The sequence below is a fragment of the Pieris brassicae genome, chromosome 5, assembly GCF_905147105.1.
Source record: "Pieris brassicae chromosome 5, ilPieBrab1.1, whole genome shotgun sequence".
Classification (NCBI taxonomy): Eukaryota; Metazoa; Arthropoda; class Insecta; order Lepidoptera; family Pieridae; genus Pieris; species Pieris brassicae.
The window spans coordinates 450,964-477,063 of NC_059669.1; the positions used below are offsets into that span (position 1 = coordinate 450,964).

Consider the following 26,100-nt stretch of genomic DNA (forward strand, 5'->3'; position numbering starts at 1 on the left):
TGAATTTGATTTAATTAAATAAATAAGGATCATAAATGAGCAGTGTAACACAACTGAGGCCAATTTCTTCTATTTAGCTAAATTTATTTGATTTCGAATTGCGTATTTTTGACAGACATAAAGACAATTGAATGTCTCATTTGAAGAAATAATAAACAAAAGATGTTTAGTATTATTTTTTATTTACACTTCGTTACATTAAAAGAAAAACAAATAACATAAAAATTATAAGGGACACAACGGGCGTCCTTATCGATAACATGCGATCTCTTCCAGGCAACCTGATTATATTTTAGAGAACAATTAATCTTATTAATCGTAGTAATCACATAATAGTCTAGCGCAGGTTCGATCTTAATCCGGATGACTTCAAACGGCTGGGATTTTCTTGTTCGTTTTCATGTTATTCGTTACAAACATACAATTCTATATAGTCATTCATAATAATCAGTTCAGTAATTAAAGCGTGGAAGTGGAACTTGATTTAGCATCTATAGTCCTAACAATATATTAACGAAACAACTTAATTTGAGTTATACCTTTGCCTCGAGGGTCTAGTGTGTAATTAATAAATTGTTTGTTTTGTTTATCCTAATTTTAAGGCCAACCAGCTGTTGGCACACACTTTGTTTTGTGTGTATAGTGTAAATATCATATCTAGGCTCATTTATGATTTTATTTAAGTTTATTTTGATTAGTTCTCTAGGTGTGGCCGGTGTGGCTCCAACGTGTGGGCTCTCATGAGTTCGTATGTTCGATCGCCGGCTGTGCACGAATTTGTTTCTTTCTAAGCAAAACTCTTCACTTAATGTCAAATGCGATCATGAGGGAATCAGCTAAAAGTTGAGGGCGTGTGTCAGGCACAGCAGGCTGATCACCTACTTGCCTATTAGATTGACAGAAATAATCATGAAATGAAATCTGAGGCCCTGTCCTAAAAAGCGGTGTGCCCAGTGTGAAACCATTGTTGTTTTACCGGGAAGTAAAGTTCTTCAAACATATCGTATTAAGCAACTTAACCACTGAGTTACAGCGTAGATCGCCGTTTTGATATCTTTTATCTATAAATTACTAAAAGTTTTTGCTTTAGATTATAATTCTTTGTACCATATTGTTATTTTCGTAATGATAAAAGGCAATAAAATAAGAAAATACCTCGAGTGCAAAAACATTTTATTTGTACGTTTCGTGGAATGCTTTCACTAACTATATTATATACAACCATCCGAAAATTACAAATGAGTATCTGTGACACAATCACAATGAGTACATAATAATGAATACAAAGCTTTGAGCAATAGTTTTATAATTTACATGATATTACACTAGTATTTAACTGTCATATATAAGAAATTGCGATTTTCAGCCATATAAGTTGCCTACACATGACTTTTATATACAATTGAACTACAGAGATTATTTATCGAACACAGTAGGCAGTATCTTTGTAATCGAAATTTCAAATTAACATGTAACCAATAGAGACCGTTAATGATTCAATTGCATAACAGCAGGATGCTTTAATATTTAATCTGTACTCTAATTATTACTTAAATATAAACAGAAGATACAATGCACCCGATTTACACTGGTAAAAAAACACAATCAATTCTACTAGATGAAATAAATTACATTCGAATACTAATTCCTATGGAATGTCGCACCCGGCTCATTCTCAAACCGACTAACTAAAACTAAACACTACAATAATTTATATTTACATTGAATTTGTACATCCATCGCCCGGGTCTGAAACCAATTTACTAAACTACTTACATTACGTATTTGGATAGACTCTTTTATTGATAACAATTCTCTGAAAGATCCTACTTATATTAATCACAATCCGATACTGGCCTGGAGCACTGAGACGTCGCCGTCAAACTTTGGTCGTTAAATCCAGGGGGTGGAGTTTGATCCTCTTAATCTGCGAATATGACATGTCCTCTTCCTCGCTGGCCGAGGCCCGGTCGCTGCCCGACTCGGGGTCGTCCTGGTCTGGCGCTATTATTTCGCTATCGTCGGACCGCCGTCGAGCCGAACTTGACCTCCCATCAGATTTCACCGACAAGTCCATTGGATTCTCTTGCAGAGGTGATTCAGAAGTTCGCCTTTCGGCTGGTGGTGTGGGAACAAATTCTGCTTCAGAGATATCCTCTTGCGGGGTCGGCACTGAGCGTTGCTGTTTTAAAATCTCATCTAAAAAGAATCGTTTGGACGACTCTGTATTGTGATCGTCGATTCTCACATCATTGTTGTTTTCCGCTTGTCTAAGCGCGGCATGATCCAGCAAATGTCTAGAATATATTGGGTGAAAGCCCGGAGGAAATAAAAGGGGGTGGTTGTGCGCAAACGGGCTAAACGGCGGTGGGGGAAGGAACGGTGAGTGCGGGAAATGGGGCAAGGACATATTGGCTAGTGGATGGGGAACAAAATCCCTCGGTGGAGTGAGTGGTCTGTCTTGAGGGCGGGCATGTGTGATACGAGACTTTTCATCAAGTTTAGGAGATGAATCGCTGCGATGTGAGTCCGGTGATCCAGAGTTAGGCTTATAGTCGTCTAAGCCAAGGAGAGCAAGTTCTTCTTTTGTTCTAGGTCGCGTCAGACCTGGGAAGAGATGAGGGGGAAAAGGTGGAGCCATATGGTGCGGAGAGGGTGGCACCCGCGGTGGAGAATGCGTCTGCGCGGCTTGCTGTTGCTCTTGTAAGAGACAATGAATCTTGAACCAGTTGGACCTTCGGCCATATCGAGAGCCAGACTTGGACATGCCGACCATCAGGCACTTGCGCAGGCGACACGCTTTGCATGCAGTCCGGTTCTTCTTGTTGATAACACATTCTCCGTTATTCTTGCATTCAGTGATGGAGTTCAGGTTGTTGTACGACCGTCCGAAGAAAGACTGGAAAGAGAAAAATTAAACATTAATTTATTGAGCTAATACTTTGTCCTATGTATTTGACTTAATTCGAAAAATAAAGGATTTCCATACATTTTTTACAGTAGCTACAAAATAGGTATTATCTTAAATGTCAATACAATGTTATTAATCTTTTTCATTTTGATTTAGTACATGACGTTCTAATAGATTCTATTCATATTAACATCATGAATAGATAAGTGTTTAATTATTGTAATTACGAGTTAGGCTTCGTTTACGCGCTCGGCTGGGCGCGACGTGAGCCCGAGAGTGAAAACTTAGCTTTATCCACTTTACGGCTCGTACGTCACATCCGCTAGACATCAACCACGACTTCTGTTCCAGTCGGTTACGCTCGCTTATAAACGGTTTCGTTTTTGGACCTTGAGTTTTCGCTAAATTTATTATGTAAAACTATTGTTTAACTTAGATTTTGAATGGGGAAATCTTTAAAGCGATTGGAAAACCCCTGAACGCTTCAAATATAATTCGGTCATCGCTGGTGATTTTATGTTACTTTTATGATTATTTTCCATTAGTAATGTTTTGGTACCGGTGTAACAATAAAAATTATGGCCAATTGTGTCACATATTACGGGTAAGGTAATCTTTATGGGTTCATTTCTCAATATGAATTGAATTTTGTAATCTTATTAAAGAATACGATCACAAAATTCGTATAGACTAAGTTAAAAAAGAACGTGTTTGCATAGAGTTTACTTATTATTGGTGCTAACTAATTAATAGCTCATGATAAGTTGAGATATGTGGCTGACGACGTCTTGGTCATTATCTTCTTAGTCACGGAGCAGCGTTGGCCTAGTGGATTCAGCTTGAATCTCTCATCCCCGAGGTCATAGCTTCACACCCTTGTAGCGTCACTGGCTTTTTTAATATAACGGATATAAATTAAAAGTTAAATGGTAAATTGTATAATAAAGAATTACTAGTAATCATTACTCGTAATATGAATAATAATTATAATTGAACGAAAAAAAGAAGGTTTTTAATTGACTTTGACCTAATAACGTACGTTATGTATTAAATTGAGAAGTGATATAATTATTATAAATTAACAAACCGTTAAAAAGGTTTTTCAATATTTCGGAGCTATAACATTTTTTAATACAGACCTGGACAGACGTTTGTCCATAACCGCACATCACGTTTAGAAGTTGCCTATTGGAGTTGTCCAAGAGAAAGAAGACGCTATTGAAACCAAATCTTTGCTCTTATACCGCTAATTTAAGATAAACACAGTGCCGATTCAACAGGCATGAGTAACGTGGATTTAAATACTTATTCATTAGATCACTGCGGTAGGTAGATGGTCATAAACCCGTGGCGTAAGGTTTTATACGATACTTTACGATATACTAATGGTGTTGCGGAATTTACTCCGCTTTATGGAGCATACATTGTTGTTTATGCCCTAATGACTAGCAAGGATCACACTGGATATCTTATGTTTGTATTATTGCTTCGTATTTTTATATACATTTATAGATAATGTTTACAATTCTGAACAATTACAAAGAAAATTAAAAAATTACTTGAGTTATGTCGAGGCTATTTAACTTCTTGACATCACGGGCCTAGTGATTGAGAAGGATAAAGGATTTGAATTAGTGACTTAGTGTTAGGTTAGGTTAGTCTAAAGTGGTAACAGTGGCGAGTCAAAAAATAGAAAGTAATACGCACTTTCTTATATGAAATATCCTTGTTAGTAAATTAGGTTAGACTTAAATAACTTATAAGTCTTAAGTTAAACTAAATCGTGATGGTCTAAGTATCAAGGAAGACACGTGTATGAAAAAAACTTTAAACATCATACAAATGCGACCTAATTCAATTTTTCTTTGACATTTGTCATTTATATAAATGACGTATACTAATTAAACGCGAACAAAGTAGACTAACATATGGAAATGGATGTGAAATGACGTAAAACAATTTTCCTAGAGTACATGTCTATTTTTATTAAAATATAGTTAATGGTTTATTGTAAATATGAATATTGTGATATGTTTTTATCGCCCATTAAAATATATTGAATTATCCTTGTATTTTACTATGTATAGATTGTGTCATACTAACAAGATATGTTGCTAGTAAGCAAGAGTACTTGAAGAACGAATCCTCAACCTATTAAAGTATAAATACACATCCCAACGGTTATAATAAGACTAAATTAGTGATAATTTGTATTTATTTTATTCAATTAATTTAGCCCTGGATTCGATAAGAGTTGAATTTAATAATAATAATAATAATCTTTATTTCTTCTCTCACATATACATACATAGCAGGTTATTATGATTAAACTAAGATGATAACATTTGGAAGTGTATGTGAGAGACTGGTCTCTGTAACAGGAGACCTGAGTGACAGATAGCCAGCCTCTCCACCACCGGACCGGAACACGTACAATCAGGTCATTGTCATAAGATACAATAGAAGAAAATAAGCAAGTGCTAAAGGAAAAAAAAAATGGAAACGGAGTCGTAAAAATAAATTTGGTGTGTGTTTGTATCTGTGTGTGTGCGCGCGTGTGTGTGTGTGTTTGTTGTGTGTGTGTGTTTGTTGTGTGTGCGCGTGCGTGTGTGTGTATGTGTGGGCGAGTGGGTGTGTTACAGAGTAACAGTTATTAAATCTTCTGTTTCATCATTACTCAACGCCTTCAGCCAATTAGTAACCATTTTTTTACATTCATATTTCGATAGTGGGTAAATGTTAATTTTTTCATTTAATTTATTATACAGGTAACAGCCTAGGAAACCAAAGAATCTTTGCGAGAAAGAAGTTGTCCATCGTGTAATACGACAGCAAACTTTATGTTTAATCCGCTTGTTTATATTTAATTCGGGGTCGTAACTGGTTTTATAATGTTGTTTTAAAACTGTGTTGAGAATGAGTTATTTTATTCGTAGTCACAAAATACCTTTTATTAATAATATAGAGCCCGATAATATATCATTGAGTACTGACTATGGAGTCAGGTACAAAACGAATAATAATTTGCATTTATTTGATTGAATTAATTTCATTCGTAGGCACAAGATGACGTTTATTACTGATAATACAGAAAAGATTGTTGAGTGAACAGACTATGAAGTGAAGTGTACGAAAAATAATTTTACACATGTAACTATGTCTGCTCTGTAGTTTATGTGTGGCATAATTCTTCATGATAAAGCATGTGTATAAAAGGGATACCATTAAAAATATTTTAATGGGGTTAAGAATTTTATCGTGCAATAGTAAAAGGACAGTTTAGTGCTACTAGACATGTTTTCCCTACTAATGGCAAGTTATATATGAAATTTCTCTTTTTACGATCATTTATACGATAAATTAAATGCCCTATACGAGTATAACCTTTGTGCGTTTACACAAATGCGTTAATATTTCGCATAAAAGTTTAATTGTATATTGTTTCTACATTTCGCAATTAGATATTGTTTAGAAGGAAGCTGGAATGACGTGGAGTGAAATTAAGGTGATCGATCAGGATGCCCTCACCCCCAATTGGGGATACAGGACTTTCAGTCAAGTCAGGACATAGACAAGATTTAGATCTTGTGTATTCAATCTTGTGCAAAATAAATACTATAGAACACTAATAACCTGAAAATATAACGAGTTAATTGCTTATTTATAAGAATATTTATGTATTAAATTAAAATCTAATTGTCATGATTACGTTCGTTGAGTATGATCGTTCATATATTATGTACGATGTGTTGAACTTTAATAAATAAATGAAATATATTTCAGACGTTAGGTTTTGTACAGTTTTGACAGAAGTTAAACTGATAAAGCGAAATTATTTTTTTATTTCAATTATGCCTATTAAAAAGGACATTTGAAAGACATAATTAAATATAAAAAAATGACTAGTTTCCCTAAAATATAGTTTCATATGGAAAAGAATGGACAAGCTCCATACTTAGTTATTAATAGTTTGATAATAATAAGTGAGATGAATGATTCTTCGTTGTAAGTAAGTGTGAACAGTATAAAACTGTTTTATTTATAGTTGAGATAGGTATTTCAAAACGTGGTGCATCTTGGGTTAAAGGTGTTGGTTCAGGTGGCCGAGGTAGCCGTGAGTCGCGTTGTTGCTCAAGACACTAGTTATGCACATACTTATATTGTAATATCGTCGAGAAAATACAATAGGGCGATAATTTAGTCAATTGATATTCTTAACATTAGTGCCTATAACCAATTAGTCTGGTTAAAATGCAGTTGTCAGGGGAAAATATATTTTATTCATTTATTAATAAAAATCACAATCCTGTTACAGCAGTCCCTGAGTCAACAATGCAGGACGAATTTACAATATAAAAATGAAGTTTATTAAATCTTGGAGAATGGATTAGTCCAACAGGACCAAGGACCAATGGGGCGATGGGCCGACGGGATTGAATGGGTAGCTGGAAAAAATTGGATGACCGTGGCACAAAATAAAATAGGGTGAGAAAAGTTGGGGGAGGACTTCTCCCGAATTATTTATATACATTTATGTTACATGTATGTCAATAATATGGATAAATAAAGATTTATTTATTATATTAACACTTCGTTATATTACAATATAAATAAAAATTTAACATAATTAAATCAAAAGCAACTGGCGCCCTTATCGCTTTCGAGTTATCTCTTCCAGATTACTACTATTATTTTAATTATTATTATTATGAAAAAGTTATTAAGCTTTGATTTTATAATTTATCTTCTAATGTTTTTCACAGGAGGAACAGAGGTAGCACTAATTCAAAGATTTACCTAATTTACATGATAATGTAAATAATAATTTATCGGCTTATGTACATGAGTGTACATTTGTAATGCTATGAATAAGTTGCACACGACGTCGCATCCTCTTCAGTCCAGTCTATTAATTATAATATCTAGTTGACAATCAGCGTTTATGCGCGTTTATAGGCTTCACCGACCGGTCGTAGGGCTGACACAAGTGATATAAATCGCATTAATTATTTAGCCTCAGGCAGTGTTATTTTTTGGTTTGTACCAACTCGTATTAAACGTATTCTATGGATGTGTATCATTTAGTTAAAGAAGATGAAATTATTTTAAAGATTTTAGTGTCTTTTCGAAGTCGATGGGTCGTGTGTCACGTGTTCCAAGAATCTTATATTTGTTTAATTCAGAATGTCACCAATCGCACACCTGATTACTCCTAGGTAGTACTGCTTCATGCTATTACTTACCTATACGTTGTCACTCATAATATTGCGATTTTTCTACAAATTTATTTCTATAAGTCGACAACCCTGCCTCAGTGATTGAGCACACATGTAATAAAATTCTGCTACATTTGTAACGTGACGTATGCATTAATATGTATTTTTTCTTTATCAATCCGAGCTAACATGTACATGGGATTAAAAACTAATAAATGTTTCTCGCATTGATGGTAATTTATTACCGTCTTAATCACATACAGGAAAAGTTATAGCAAGTTACGAAAACGTAAATGGTAACCAATGGTTGTATTATTAATATTACTAAGTACTCTTCGTTTTCTCTTTACTTTAGATAAATATAGTTAGTTTAATCATACCACTCCACCCATATCACCTCGACGTCCGTCGTTCCACGACTGAGCGTTTCTCAAGGCAATTTTTGCCGCGCACCACCGCTATGTGGAACCAGCTGCCCACTGAAGTATTTCCGAACCAATTCGACTTAGGGTCGACTCAAGAAAAGAGCGTACCAATTCTTCAAACGTGAAGGCCGCCGTAATGGATGGCGATATCAATTACCTTATCAGATGATCCTCGTGCCCCTTTGCCCCTATTATATATTTAAAAAAAAACTCTTATTTCATATTGATCCCAAAACGTTTAACCATTCATAATTTATTCAGTATTGTTATTTATCTGAAATAACATTTGAGCGAGCACAATTACAGGATTTTCTTCTAACTCCGTTGGCTATAGTCAAAGGTCCCGTATCGAGTAAACAATCGTTGATTGACAAGGAGGACGATACTCTCGTGTCACCTTCAATAATATCTCGGGACTTGATCTAATCTGTGGTTAAGGATTCGAGTCTCGATTTAAGGCTGTATTGTTCGCACATTCCATATCTATGACGCGACGAGTGCAAATGCATTGATTTGTATGCGCGTCTTGAACTAACATTTTGGCAACGGACAATTGAACATTTGTAATGGATGAATTTTCAATCGTGATCTAATAATAATATTTGGCAAAAGTCTTGTTGTTGCTACAACTTTTACATGGGCCGTACATTTGTGTATGTTAAATCTATCTTAGCTATTAGTTACGCAATAGATCCTAGAATAGGTAAAGGCCGGATGATCAGGCTGCAGAGGTAAAGATACTTTAATTATAATATTGTTTGAATTTTTTTTTTAATTTAAAACAGTATTGCCCTAGTGGCTTCGGCGATGGACTCTCCCTGAGGTCATAGGTTCGATCCCCGCCTGTGTATCAATGGACTTTCTTTCTTTCTATCTTCTTATATTTAGTATTCGCTCGAACGGTTAAGGAAAACATCGCGAGGAAATCAACTTGCCTTAGACCCAAAAAGTCAGGGGCGTGTCAGGTCTAGGAGGCCCTATAAGATTAACAAATGATCACGAAACAGAAAACTGAGGCCCAGACCTAAAAAGGTTGTAGCGCCACTGTTTTATTATTTATTTTGTTAAAAATTTTAAACAAACATTAACCTATTTTATATTCATTTTCCAAAAGGAGCTTTAGTTTTGCTTAAAAAATAATAATATAGGAGGCTACAAACAATATATTACATCATATTTATATGTTGTATATTGAGCTTATCATAAAGTTTCGGATAAAAATGTTAAAACGGAACGTGTAAATTAAATATGGAATAGATTTACATGAACGTAAATCATTTCGCGTGTTTCCGCAAGATGACACCCATAACGCGTCCACCTTGGAATCATAATCGTATGTTTGCATAAATCTAGCGAATAACAAATCTGTCATTGTCTGTACATTAGGCGGCGCTCAGGACATCTTGATGAATTAATTGCGCTCTAAACGAAGTATGTTTAAAGCTACTACAACAAAATTTTATAGTATAATCCTGATTACTGTCTTTATGCACTGATTTGATTAGAATTCAAGGGACAATTACGGGCCACTAAATATCTCTATGTCCTTGGCGCGAAGGAATAAGTCATCCACGTAATCCTGGAGTGGTTGGATGTTGTTTTCCAACGAGCAAAAATCCTCGGAGCATTGAGATCGCTCCGTGAAGCCTACGAAGTCCCCATGAACTAAGAGTATATTATCTAATATGTGTAGTCTATCTCTAGTACGTTAACTGTTTTGTAAGCATTATAAAGCTCTACAACTTGTGTCTAAAATACAATCACTTGTCGTTAAGTCGGCGTTTGTAGGAATCGTTTTGGTTCGCCCGTTTTGGCTCCAACTTTGCAAAACTACTGTGAAATTTGTAAATAAGGTGTCTTTTTATTGGTAAAAGATTTTTAAGATCGGTAGATCCAGTTATTATTACCTCTGTATAGATAGAAAACGAACGAAGTAGATCGCTAATACTTTATTAGTTTTGAAAAGTCAAAGAGCAATATTTGACGCAATCTATAACAATCAGATTGATGAATTATTTTCATATTCCGACTTGGTTCATCTCAGCCATTTTGTCTGTATAAATAACATCGAATTTTAACTTTTGGATTAAACTTTCATCATAAGCTAACAATCAATCACGACTCTGTCTTCCTTATAAAAAGTCTATAATTCGTTGCTCAATTAAAATAAACTCTAGAAGAAAAAAATCTTCGAATCGAAAACAGCTTTTTTAAGATTGGTTTTAAAATGGTAGATGAATGCGCACGAGTCACCGTGCGTTTGTATCCAGAAGCAGTGACCTGTGCATTTTGTGTTTTGATTACGGCTGACATTACTATACAATCGATTATTTGGTTAATCTGAATCGATGTATCGATATGCAGATCCGGTTTTGATTTTCCTATTTGGTTAAGATAATATTTTGTGTTCGCTTTCGACTTGATTTTTTGCAGTCATTACTCAAACACTTTTTGTGTTACTTCGGAATCGTGACATCATTTTTACAATGATCAGGTACGAATGGATTTATATCAAAATAAGGCTAAAGAACACGAAAAATTAAGCTAATTTTAAAAGTTGTTGTTAATTTGAAATAAACAGAAGTTTATCGTGTAGGTGATACAATAACTGTACCGGTACAAGGCACAGACACGTAAGGGTGAACAAAGTAACAAATCGTATTGTGCGTTGCGTGATCTGCATGAGAATGGTAGCTATGCTCCAATAAGTCAATCGGTGTGCCAACCATGAGCTGGTGACAGTTTCATAAGCTAAACAATGACGATCATTAAGTCATCGGCCGAACTCATTACGGCTTGGCCCTGTTCGAAATAGATCTTACTTTTTTGCAAATGGATTCACAGTTTACTACTGTACACTGTCAAATTTTGATTTAATTCTAATTGCACTGTATAATCAATCAATTCATAAAGATACCATTATTAAAAAAAATCACGAATTAAATATTGAAGATACGTTACGTACAGTAACGAGGCACGCTTAGGCCCTTTTTTGCATAATCAGCGATTAGACGGGTCACTGACACGATTCGATCCTACACAATGATGCATTTAAGCCAATTAAGTACAGTAACAAACCGATTAATTCAGCCGCGAAGCCATTAAAGGTAGAACTTTTGTTTTCTTTGAAAACTAATGCGAGTGACAAATTACGGAGGTGGCGGTGCCTTTTGACTACCGAGGAGCGAGCTGCACAATAGCGGCGCCAGGGCCCGCACAATGCGCTCGCGCACAGATAATCGCGGACTTTAAAAACAAATTAGTAGCCGTGATTTATTACGGTCTGTTACGACACTTGGACGTTTTCTGGTCGCGTGCGTTACTGCAATTTGAATGTGCTCTCAATCGGTATATAATTCGCTGACGGTGAACGTTTCGATGCGATCTTCCACGGATTTACTGCCGCCCTTGCAGGCACTTAATGAGCGGGACAATGTTGACTCGTGGGTTAACTACTACTGGAATTATATAAATTGCGAATGGCAAAACTCAATGGGATTGTACTTTTTAGGTACGAACAGTCGTCGTATTCTGGAAATCACTTAACAAAAATGGTACGCTGGTTTTTGCGTATCAGTATAAAGAAAAAGACAGTACATTTGACACTTGACAGTACATTTGACACTTGACATATTACTACATATACAGTACTTATCCGGACCTGGACATATTCGGTAGTGGGATCATAAATTTTCAAGAAAGTATTGTTTAGTGCCTGTATTGCTGGTTTTTTTTTTGCTTAACTATAAGCAAAAATTACTAGCATTTTTTTTGTATTTTAATTTTGTTTGTATAAATGTATATAATTTTTTTGTAACATTTATGTTTACCAAAAATGTCATATGTCACATGTCACGTATACTTTAGCTTAAACGTATACTGTAAATACAGTATGATGTGGTAAACTTAAAAAAAAGACCAGGACCACAGCTAATAAATAAAATTGCTTCGTCTATTTGTAATAGAAGTAGATCGGTGTTTGATTGGCGATGGCCGTCAACTAGAAACAATAAGCTTCGCAATGTCGTTCATGGAAAATCGATTCGTTTCAACTGTGACGCCATGAATTTGTTCCAACAACACTAAATATCCTCGCTTAAGTCTAGTTTATTTTTTAAATAATCCAAGTAAATAAGAGCTATTAGAAGCTCAGGCGTTTTTAAGGTTTTTATTTACTAAAGGTACGATATTTCATCCAGACCTCAATCTTAACGTATTTTCAATCATTTCATAGATGGAGAATTACTGAGATTAAATTTTATTCGACAAATATTTAATAATGAGTATATCATTAAAATGCTATTACGTAATATTAAAATGAAAAAAAAAAAACGTTCTTTTCAAATTAGTCCACCCGAGTCAGCATTGGTAAATATTATTTCATTGACATTGGTGAGTCCGTATAAAAAGCGTTTTTTTCGAATCATTACAGTTTCCTGTTGTATGTTATTTAAATAAAAACATTCAATTGCATTGTTGTATTTTATAGAATCGACTTTTTAGTCCTCTAGGACATTCTTTAGTTTGACGTCTAGTCGTATAGGACTATATTCTGTAGTACAATACTAATTTTGTATTTCATATCAACCGTTGTAACTATTATATGTGCAGAAAATTTGATAGCAATTAATCGAAGCGTTTGTGATATTTGTCAGAGGTTGGGGCAAGGTTAGGTCGTTAGGATCCAATCTAGATACGATTAGACGTGATTTGCAACGCTTGTTAGTGCAAAACTTGATAAATGGAAGCTATTTTGAGCAGTACCGAAGTCCTCGCTCCTCTGTGGAAAAAAGATTCTGTACGGTATTGTTTCAAGTATTATTAGACGTATACAAAAATTTGCAGGTGTTAATAGTAAATTAAAAAATAAACGTGACAGTTAAGGTTTTTGGGGAGAAATGGACGGAGGAACCTAACAACAGATCCAAATGGAAATGTCAACACTTTACTGATAAGGGGTTCATACTGCAGAACACAAAGAAAATAATAATAAAAAATTAGACTAAGAGTAGAATAACAACACTAACATCATATGTAATTTTTTGAATTATGGGATTAAAGTGGCTTTATTATTAGTATTATAGTAAATTATTTGATTGATTGATTTGATTAATAATGTTTATAAAAATAAAAACATCATTATTTGTCTAAAGTTGGACTTATATCTGCATTTTGTTAATTATAACACAGTAAACGTGAATCTTTTTAGATATATATATATATAGTATAGAACATGTAATGGAAAGTTCTATCTGATTGATAATATAATAATTATGGTAATGCTGACAGTGGTGATAATAATGGAAAAAAGTTTAACGAGTCCGTCAATACTCGGTAGCGCGTTTGTGTGTTAATAGCCACTTAGTACACGCTTCGGCGCGTGCGTATAATTGTATAGATAGGTTTGAGAATACATAATTTTCTTGAGACGTCAAAATTTTTAACTGAATTTATCGGGAACCGCTATAAAAAAATGAGTGTTTGTGTTATAACGACTGTATATAATAGATTGGAGACTTGAAGTAGAAGCCACATATTTGACAGTTTAGAAAATTTCTTATTGTCTACTGGTTACTACACGTTTTAAAAACGTGACTTATGTAGCATCTCAAAGTACATAACTAATTTTAAAAATATAACAATACCAGAGATCACCTCTCAACCTTTCCGAGATAATCTGAATGTGATGGATTGCGGGCAAATGATATGTTGGCACGGAAACATTGGTCATGCTTGTTGATCCCAGTTGAGTAAGGAGCCATTTGCCGTAAAATCACTATCGAAAGTGATTACAAAAGTCAATGTTATTGTGCAATTGAACTAATCGGCTTTAACTTCTTATTTAAACAAGAACTGTTAATAACATAGTGAGGTTATTAAAAATAATAATAAATATTGACATAAACCTTAAAATTTAAACGATAAAAAGTAGTCCCGAAGGAAGGTTTTTCGACGGGATATTTTCTTTGAAAATAAACTAATAATAGCATTTATAAATGTGGTTATTTGCTGGTTTGTACTAATAACAACTGTTCCTTATATAATAAAGGTATTATAGACAGTAAACCACGAGCCCATTGCGACAATAAAACGATTTGTATCAAGTGGAACATAACGACAATAGGTTTGCGACAGCGCAGAAAACGTCTCACAGGATGTTACCTTGTTACATCCATACATCCTATTACCACACAGCCTAAGGTTTTGCATGGTAATCACCAGTTAGTATGGAATTAGACAAATCGATACAATTTGTCATAACTCTTTTATTAACAGCAATTTTTATTATACTAATGTTGTAAAAAGGATTGATTTATGTGTATTCATTTCATTATAAAAAGCCTTTTTTTACAAGATGAAAACTGTTACGTCGGCCCACGCCATGGATGACGAGCTTGACGCGGGGACTGTTGGGCTGGGTCTACACTCCAAGACTTGCTATTCATAGAGGTTTTTTTGTGTAATAGGAGGCTAACGGGCAGGAAGCTCATAATGCCCTAAGCCTCACAAGTGCGTTGCCGGCCTTTTAAGAATTGGAACCCTCTTATCTTGAAGGACCTTCAGAAATACTTCAGTGGTCAGCTGGTTCCACATAGTGATGATGCGCGGCGAAAACTGCCTAAGGAAGGCTCAAGAACCGGGCTCGTGGAACGACGGACGGCGAGGTGATACGGATGGTATTTTGTATTCTGCCTTGACGGTCTGTGATGAAACTCAGCTGCAGGTATTAGTCCTTAGGGTTTGCTACCCTTCCCACTAAAAATATTTCAGCTACATGCTCTTAGATGGGCGTTTGTGGTAGGCATTAAACCTATTAAATTCTAACTCTGTTAGTTATTCGGGGAATCTGAGTAACATAGCCTATGTCAAAATCCAAAATATTATATGCTAATCTGCTGAATCTTACAATAATTGTTCACTACGGGTGGTATTATTTGTACCTCAAAGACGTTATATTTATATAATGTTACTTCATACATTGGTAAACGAGAAATCTATTTAATACGGTCGACAAAAAAATCTATAACGGACATATTGCGTGTTATATTTATCGACGTATATCTCCCGGACACTGTTCTACAAGCAAATATTTTATACGATACATGGCTTCTTCATCAAGTAAGGTCGAGATTACCGTGTCAGTATTGGAATGACAGGACGAGTAGATCCTAAATCGGAATAGGAACGATTAACACAATTATCAATCGGAAATCGAATCGAACTGTAACGCAATAATATTGATATATGTGTGGTCTGCATTTATAAACACCAGTTATAATTTCAGTGGTTTTATGAATGTTTTGGTGCAATTTACGTGCAATAATTGCATTTATATTTTCTATGAATGTTTAATATGGAAAATTTTATTTATTTTGATCAAATTAATTTAACCAGTACAGAAGTTTTTGCTGTAATTAAAATCATGCTTAGTTAATTTTTAATGTCGGAAGGTGTGTGACCTTAAATTAAATGGTGAACTAATTGTTCTAATAAGCTTAATGTATTTATTATGAAAATTTGTTATTACTTAAAACTGGCGATTGTATTATTATAAATAGTAACAACATATACTTCAATACTTCAAGAAAATAACCACAAATATGGTGATTGCAAAATTAGTGTATTCCATAGAAGAAATAAATCTGTAAATTGTATGTAAGTGATGTAATAAGTTTACGGAGACAATGCCACGCAATTAATGAATATTGTCCTCGATACAATTTCCTAATGAAGTTTCTATTCTCATTTTCTAATTAGTTTCCATTTAGAGATACTAATTACTTTAATTGAATTTTTATAAAATTAATTAAATTATCGGAATTACGACATATTTTTAAAACTGAGACTTGCTTTTTAGGACTATAATGACACTTTTTTATAGTCTATGTAAATTTAGAGGCGTTTAATTGAAATTTTTGACGTTCATATTGAGTTAAATATATGAATTTTAAGTACATCGTTAAGTTTGAGCGAAATTTCAACCCAGAATCGAAATAAATATCATGAACCACGGTTTATTCTGATAAGTTGAGTAAAAATAGCTGCGTATATATATAAGAAAAAAAAATACTAACCTTACAGCCTTCACACGTAAAAGCTCCGAAGTGGAAGCCGGCCGCCGGCTCACCGCAAACTTTGCACTTTTGGTTCATCTGAAAATATAAATGTATGGTATTAGGTAGGTAAGCCAAAGGTAAAAAACATTTTAATTTTTAAATATTGACTAATGTTATTATTGTTTATTCAACAAGCTAATCACACGAAGTTTGGGTTTAAATTGAAAAAATCTATTTTCGTAATACATTTATCGAAGGCTGTATATGACACTATGAAAGATTTTTTTATAATTTAGGAGCAAATTAAACGGCCAGTCATCGTAACCCATGGACACCCATTTTAATGGGTAGCCTTTGAGGCAGTATTCTCTAGCAGCCTAGTTTAAACAGAAAAAAAAGAAAGTTATTAACCACAACAGGCTCAAGAAATATTGAGAAAACGTTTTATAAATTACAAACCAATTTTATCAAACACTTCAATAAGCTACTCTGGGTTCAAATTAAACTAATAACAGTTAATTAAATATGAATTTCATCTAACCTGTTCACGAAGAAAATCAAATAATACAAACGACAAAGTAGTGTAATGGTAATAAGAGAAATGGTTTTATCGTTCTAGTGCTATAGAAACCCAATTCGTCGTTAATATACCATGACAGAGATCTTACATTTTCCAATCAAAAATGTTGTTAATTTCGAGGACGACGGTGCATGTTATTAGATGACTGTAATAAAACCGTGTAGTTTGAATTATTTTTTTATGGGAGCGAGCGGTTTTGTTTTGCCCACGTGTTATTTTGCAACTCGTGTAAAGAGACAAATCCTAGTAATAAACAAATGCTCTCACAATATTCGCTAGAGTATATTAGCCCGTGGAGCAGGGTTGGCTTAGTGGCTTTAGCGTGCGACTCTCATCCCTGTGGTCTCCGGGTAAGCACCAATGGACTTTAGATCTATGTGCACATTTAACATTCGCTCGAACGGTGAAGGTTTTCCTTCCTACATCATGAGGAAACCGGCTTGCCTTAGACCCAAAAAGTCGACGGCGTGTCTCAGGCACAGGAGGCTGACCACCTATTTGGTCATTAGATTGACAATAATCGGAGGCCTACAACTAAAAAGGTTCTAGCGCGAAAGAAAAATTAATTATTGTACAGCTGGTGTTAAACACAGTTTATGAGCGCACACTGCAAATGCTGCTTTCGAAACCTCAGTAAACCCTTTTTAAACATGCATTTATCTTCAATCCCTCGCAATACAGCAGATATATGTCTGATAAGAATATTTCCCGGCATCAACCAAGCGCCAGTTTATATCGCAATTCTCGAACATAACTAACAGAACAAGCAATAACAAACAAGTACCAAGTATCGATATCGAAAAAAGGATGTCATAAAAACGACAAATTACGCGCTGTACGCTCATACCGGATCATGTTCGGGCTAATTTAGAGCGGGTCGATGAGCGGAGCGATAAGCGGCGCGGGCGCCCCACTGCGTGATTTACTCGATCCGAGCTCGCCCGATGACAGCCGAGATGTTACCGATTAGCGTTCGTGATACACTGCGTCGCTCCACTGTTTTATGTGCGAGCATGAAAAATTAGGTTCAAAGGTTAATTCTTAATTTATCGAGTCGCAATTTCTAAATGTAAATATAATTTTTATGTAAATGTTTTAGGGAAAGTGCGTATGATTAGTCAAGTTCATTAAAACGTTCAAAAATAGACGTAATAATTTAGTGAATTCGAGCTGTGATGACTTTTGGGTATTAGTTTTACAAAAGTATAGACATAAATCTACATTTCGATTTGAATAATCTATGGTCATGCATAGAATATATCATAAAATCAGATGAATAAAAACCTTTGCGTCCATAGACAGGAAACTCCATACCAATTTGTAAATCGACTTTTTAATATATTATACAAAGAATAAAAAGTCATAAGATCTAACTGGCCGGTGACCATATCAGTCAGAATTTATAACCAATAAAAACAGACCTATAGGAGTGGTCTGGTACTACAGCTGTCGCGTTATCTTGAAGCTTTGATATGAGCTTTAAGCTGCGTACTATGAACTAACGGTCATGTTCTTTATTATTATTACATTTAACAATTAACCATCAATTCATTAATCATTCTTCCTACACAAAAAAATAAGATTTTTTTAACCAACAATATTTACTAAAATTATTTAACACTATGCGTAAGATTAATTCCTAGCTTAGTAAGGAGACTCTCAGCTCAGTTGTATCCGTTAGGTTGGTTCGTTCGTTTAGCGGTCCATGGTATGCGAAGCATCTTTCTCCAACACCATATCTCCAGTGAATCATAATATAACATTCAGTCATTTAGCTTTTAACTGCCACAAATCGTCGAACATTTCAAAATTAAGAATAAATTGTAATATAGAATAATAAAATTGAAATTGTTTATGCATAATCGCTACTGGATTCATAATTTTATTTTAATGTTACTGGTAATGCTCCTAAAGTGTAATAACAATATATATTGCGATAACCTTTCAACGCGTACGTCTATAAAATATTTTTTATTGAAATTAATCCAGTAAATTAAAGTGTCGACTACCACGTAATTATATTTTAAACCCATCATAAACAGTATCGTAATATTAAAACGATAATAATAAAGATATTTCAAATGAATGGTACTATTTATTTGATTCAAGTAAATAATTTTCCGTATATTTTGTCATTTTCTAGACTAAAACTCTATGCATAGCTACATTCTGCACACCCCAAATACAGTAGGTACCTGGATGTATGTGAACGGATAGTTCAGAAACTTCAAGTAAGAAAGAAAAATGAAACTGTTTTGCAGGCTGCGTCACCAGGTGGCTCGGCATCCCAGCATGAAATATAATCCCAGCTAATAAAAGTTCTATACTTCTATGAGTGGCGGAGAGTTTATTGCCAGTTCTTCTCTTCCGTTCTACGCCCTTGATTTGAGAACTGGAAGTACATGTAAAATTAGAAGCATTTTATACACATTTTTGTTGATGTTCATACGTGTACATTGTGCTACCTATATGATTAAATGATTTTGAATAATGTTGATTACAAAACAGCTAAATTTAATTTGTAATGTAGAAGTTTACACTTATAATTGTAAGTCAAAAATGTCCAGACTGTTAATTATTAAACCAATATTTTATATAAATTAATTAAAAATAAATTACATATTCATAAATAGTTTATCAATATGTTTAAACAAAAATTAAAAATATGTTATAAGAACCTGATTTACATTCTAAAGTATTCTCAAATTGTTTTAAATATTAATTCCATAACACCTAATTGATACGAATAAGACAGTTAACGAAATAAGCTAATTAATATGATAATTGCATGTCTAGATCGCATCCAAGATAAATTATTACCGACTCAGTGACAATCTGCGCTTTTTATATAAGTATTTTTGCGATAAATCAATTTAATATCAACTTTATCATCACCTGATTAAGTTTAATTTAGCATAAAGGACACATAATTGTACCCTCAAAAATGCAAGAGAAACTGACAAATTAATTAAATTCAGGAATAAGGGAATCGATATGCTTAATCGAATTAAATGCTCGAATACACTATGAAGATTCGTATGCGAAGAAACTTTTGCACATTTTAACGCAATGTCGTTGACCTGGTTTGTCATTTTGGGGCATATATTCTTATTGATTGCGATTTTAAGCCATTTCAAGGTATAATTAATAATTTCACGCTTTGAAGATGAGTCAGTTATTTGGAATATCTTTATAACCGTTACCGTTACGTACCAAACTTTTAATAGGATATGATAACGCGGAGTATCTGGCAATGTTTGCATCAATGAACGCGATAAACTCAAAAACTAATTATTTCACACTGTTCATAATTAAAAAGTGTGATTCCTGACGGACGATGATGGGTATATATCATTAATTTTTTTTGTAAATTATATATACTTACCAATGTATATGAGATTCGGCTTGTAATCCTATAAGTGTAGCAGGTAGTTTGCTGCACTTATAGGATTACTAGCCGGTAGTTTGCCACCTACACGAATTTTAGTTGAAAATTCAGATATTTTTCTACTATGTAACCATACTCGAGCAGTTATAGTAGAATTTCGAATCTAGGAGAAAGTTCCCACGGGGCGCGACGACGGCGGTCGCAAATGACAGAGGAGAGTGATTCACACGCTCGCCTCTGCCGTACCGTTTGATCATCTACTGTCATTATATCGATCGTCACATGTTTTAGAGCACGGAGGTTCTATAACGCTATAGGAAAATACAATAAGCGATACTACGACGTTAAGCTACGTCGAAAAGGCATTCAATTTATTAATAAGTTTACCCAAGTTTAAAAACCCATTAATCTACTTTTATATAATTTCCTTTAAACCAAAGTACTTAACCCCACTGAATAATAATTTCAAGGGCTCGCTTTTGCAATTGGCATTTTTTTTGCAACACAGTCAATGCGAAATGAAATGTGAAAATCTAAATTCTATACACTGTTGATTTACAAAATGGCTCTCGTGGTCCGAATACAAGTGGCTCACTCTGATGGAATACTAATGATTATGTCTAATGTACTTAATCTGGATCGTTATATGAAACAGAACATACATACATGTCTTAAGGTATTAAGCATATGTTTGTATGAATATAACTACTATCTAGTATTAGTCAATCAACAACTTTATTACTTATACCTTGCCTTTATTTTTATATAAAAACATATTTTAATTTACGGTAAAATCCCGAGTAAACGGAGTGTTGGTAACAATCATGGATTCGTAATAATAGGGACGGCTTCTACGACTGCGAAAGAGTTGCTGCATCATGACATAAGACACCTTTTAACTGAGGGCCAACCTGTAATGGACACGCACCAAAAAGAAGTAAAGATATATTTATTTATATAAAAATAAAATACATTTACCCTCTCCTTACAGACTAAGCCACAATGATAATTATTTGTAATATACTTGTATATTATTGTTCTAATTAGAATTGGAGTTTTAAAGATCAATTGCAAACATATATACAAGCAATATTGTTAACCCACTGCACTGCAGTTAAAGTCTTAGTTACAGTTTACACTTATTAAAATTCGATCTATTTCAAAGCTGTTCGATTTATGTTACTATCACATTATCTTGTCCATTAAATTAAAAGTAATATAACCAGCGTTAACTGGATACAATAATGTAATTTATTCGAAAGACCGTTTCGAGAATAACTAAGAAAGGTTTTCTCACAAAACAACACTGTATCGTAAGTGAGCGCGACCAATGTGTAATGGCGGGAACTTCAATGCCATAGATAACAAATATTTTATACTCGATCATTGACAGCTTTGACAATGGCAATGCGATTTTAAATTTGGAATAGTGTTTAATAGTTTTTTATGGCGTTTTTTAGGTTTTGTTTTATTTTAAAGAACTAAAGGGAGCGATAATTTTTCTAATCCGCTTTAGAGAGATATTTGAGATTATTTTTAACATGGTTCAAGGTTTTGTAATCCTTCAAAAGTGTAACTATTTGTATTATTATATGTTTTTGAAAGCCGCTAGGAATCAATTCTAAAATATTAGCTTATATGACATTTAATTACTAGTATGTCATGCACGTAGTATTTCTTACATAAGTTTTACGCTTTTATTATCAGGATACACTTGTTACATTTTACTGCCCTCTTCACAGAGTTTTTACGTTGACTTGTAATAAAAATGCAGTAAGTATAATATCCGATATAAATCGAATCAGTAATACCTCCTTTGCGGTATGCCTTGATTTCATTTTGATAGGTGATAATTTGTTATGCCCTGCTACTCCATAGGTACATGGTACTCGTACTTATTACCCGATTAGGAGAACTGTTTTTGCTATCATTCTATATCGCATTACAGTAATTATAGTAAACACTGTGAGGTATTAACCTTATTACTGTATTCTTACTTTCAAATATGCAATAAACAAATCATAGAGCAAATGACATTCATCCGTCACTTTTCAAATGTGGAATCATAATTCAAATTTCAAATGAAGAATTGAAGCGTGCAAAATTCAATAATTCAAGTGAATTTTCGCAATTGCGTTGTATCAATTCATAGGTTATGAATAGTGTAATGGAGCATAGACCATAGGTTATATTTGCGGCCTCACATCGAAATTATACTCGTTATTATCGCAGACCCGCCTGACCTGATGAATTTGTTCTGCAATATCATAATTTATTGTTGCTTAAATATTAAACTGATATGTGCAAGTGTTTAGCCATCGATAATTGTATACAACGCAAAAGATATGACATCGTTTTTATTATCTGTCAGATTTTTGTAAACAGATAATATTAAATAGAAGACAATGTTTGACAAGACAGGGGTACAAATATGATCCTATTAAGAAAACTGTCTAAAGTTTTTCGTAAGTTAGACCCTTTTTTCCGTTTTAAGGCAGAATCATTATTCATAAATATTTGTCATTTCCAAAGGGCTTGCCATATAAATCTATAAAGAATTCCGTTACACGTATACACCAATGATTAATTACCAAATCGATACTATTCCAGCGTCGCGCGTGACACGTCACTATGACAGGCAAATTTTTGACAGCCATGACAAATTGATATGACAAAATATTTCAACAGTTGCGTAAAACGATTTCAGCCAACCCTCGTCAATTATTGGATCTCACGTAGATCTATAGCAAATTAATGGATTGATCGTAGACTTTATACGCATAACAATAGAACTCTATTTGGTGGGTAATGTCAAGAGGATATTAACATATGAAATGCGTAACGCAGGTCACGAATGACGTAGCGATCTGAAACTTCAAATTTGAATGAATGAATTCAAATAAAGAAATGAATGGAGAGAACGTGAGTGATTTGTCCAATGACTCGGCGAATGAATAAAGATGAATGTTCTCTAGTTAATTATACACGTAGCTCTTAAAACATCTGCTAAATATTCTACTAAATATTATTAATTCATAAGTTAATTTCTAAAGTTTCTACTACTTGTACCTACTAACAAATAGTTACATATTCATACTCACTCAGTAAAGCACGCGTGTCGCCTAAGTTTGTTAAAAAAAATAAAATGTAAATTGTAATTCAAAAAATAAAATAATATTAGCTTAGTTATGGCATTAAGTATTGAGTTTGTTATAGAAGAGCACCTGTCGCAGGTATTTTTAACAAGGGTTTCCAAATCTTATACATGTAATGCATAATTATATTATGAATAACATATATTTCATTTTTTTAAAGATCTCATACAAGATATGATATGGAATCCAAAAACTAATTGATCTGTCCTCTTGGTGAGCAATATAAAGTTACATTATTTATAAATATTTGATTTTTTTGAAATTAACAAATTGTCATTTTTTTATATTGTACATACTCCACGAAATATATATATATAGTAACGACTGCAATAAATTAAGAAAAATACCTAACGTAGTTAATGATAAATTGTTACTCTATGATCATAGATAATTTAATAAACAACTACAAGTGTAGCTGTTAGTCTCTGATGTTAAATAAAACGTGAACTGTCAAATCACGCTCTGAACAATGTACTATAATTTGTATTACAATCGGTTAAATTGCAATAATTGTTCGCTATGATAACACAATTACCACAACAAAAGTGGTGAAAGAAATCTTTAAAATACCAAAGAACAAATATATTATTCAAATAATGGAGCAGAAAGCTTTCTACATCGCGTGTGACCTCTGACACACAAATCAAATCGATGACTAGTCAATATAATTCGATTTGAAGTGCTATCATAAGTTTTGTATATTATACTTCGATTGTTTGACGCTTAATTTCTCAAGCACAGACTATGAACGACAGCGATTTATTGGCGCGAAACAAACTAATAACGTTATAATCTGTGAACACAGAATTCGCAAAAACGTTGCTAACGTATGGTTTGTAAGCAAATTTTCCTAATTCTAGACAGTTCTATCGTGGAACAGAGAAGTTGAAACCCGACCTCTAAGTTATTTTCCTTTCTCTCTTTAGTCGTCAGTTCATGTCTAAGCGCCGTGGTCAGAAAGGAAACACCTCGGCCCCTCTTCTGACAATTGAATGTTTCACTTGATTTGTCCATCTAGTGGGTTCGTGTGATCGTTCACGTGATAATTTGTCTTCTATATAACCACGATCAGTTTCCCCACGTTCCCATCGCCTTTGCGCATTGCCTGGCCGAAATAAGATACCTATAATTCGTTGTCGGCATATGGTAGACAGGCAACAGCCGTTTGCGGTTAAATTTATTATTAACTCACTCTAAATCCTACCATTCAAATTGTCTAATTCGCTCACCGTTTAACTTGAGTTGGAGCGTGTCTGGACAATCGCATCATTACTGGCTTGATTAAGTAAAACCTATTAATCTTGTCTTTATTATCGAGTTATTTAGTAATAAAATGTTAGTTAATCCTCTACGAAACAGACAGGTCATCGAACAAATATTTTTTAGAGAAAAACATAGTTTTGCTGTTACATGTTTGAGTATATATTCTTATTAAAGCATACTAGTACAAGGCATTAAATAAAGTTCAATTCCATTTAAAAAACGTAATTTAAAATAAAAATTACCTGAATTATTGATAACTATTATTTATAATCAAAACACTATAAACCACGCTATTGCTTCAAATTTGATGACATTGTAATAAGATTTCTAAAAGCTTCAGCTCATTCGTTTTATCGGCTGTCCCTTAATTAGATATGGATCTAGCCATTCAACGGAGTGTGCCGATCGAATATTTCATCTGATGAGGTTTTATAGATCATATCTTTATGAATAACATACATAAATAAGTATTGAATCGGCCTACAGTTACCTATTAACATTCCGAATATATTGGTGATAATATTGTCACCACCTACTTATACAAACATAAATCTTTTCAAAATAATCATAATAATCGTGAATATAAGTTGATTAGTCTGTATGTAGAACCATCGTTTTGGTGACTCTAATATTTAGGTGTTGCGGAGATCATAATTAGGGCGATTATTAAAAAAAAATAATCTAAAAGATAGCCCAAACCGGTACAAAATAACGGATGGCCAATATGAAAGTTCAATATTTTTTGCTCTACATAAAACCTTGCAAAAGTTAACAATTAAATATTAGATGCGAACAATAGGTCAACTCGTTGGCAATAAACAAAAACAGTAAACTAGTAAAACTAATGTAGTTTAAAAAAGATAAAAAAGCGGACACATTAAAAGAATCAAAGGGCCGCCGCCAACAAAGGCACATCGTAACTGCTATTCGGCGAAAAGAAATTTTGCACAACGCATTATGCAAGGTCTTTGAGGAATTGTCGTAGAAAAGAAATTTCGTAATGGCTTAGTGACTTTGCAATGTGTTTTTAATGTTTAGGATACATCTTTCCGATATTTGTTATGTAAATATTACAAAAGAGGTAAATGCAAATCGGTTTATTACC

At 33.8% G+C, this 26,100-nt stretch overlaps 1 protein-coding gene across 1 annotated transcript in view; it reads right to left on the reverse strand.

Annotated features, from left to right (window-relative positions):
- Window positions 1-1,156: 1,156 nt before the first annotated feature.
- Window positions 1,157-26,100, reverse strand: part of LOC123710342 (knirps-related protein-like) — a 54,438-nt gene continuing 29,494 nt past the window's right edge. The window contains exons 2-3 of the mRNA XM_045662166.1: window positions 16,628-16,705; window positions 1,157-2,899 (exon numbers count right to left, since the gene is read on the reverse strand). Coding sequence (XP_045518122.1) covers window positions 1,880-2,899; window positions 16,628-16,705 — 1,098 coding nt within the window. The 3' untranslated portion in view covers window positions 1,157-1,879. The remainder of the gene's footprint in view (window positions 2,900-16,627; window positions 16,706-26,100) is intronic.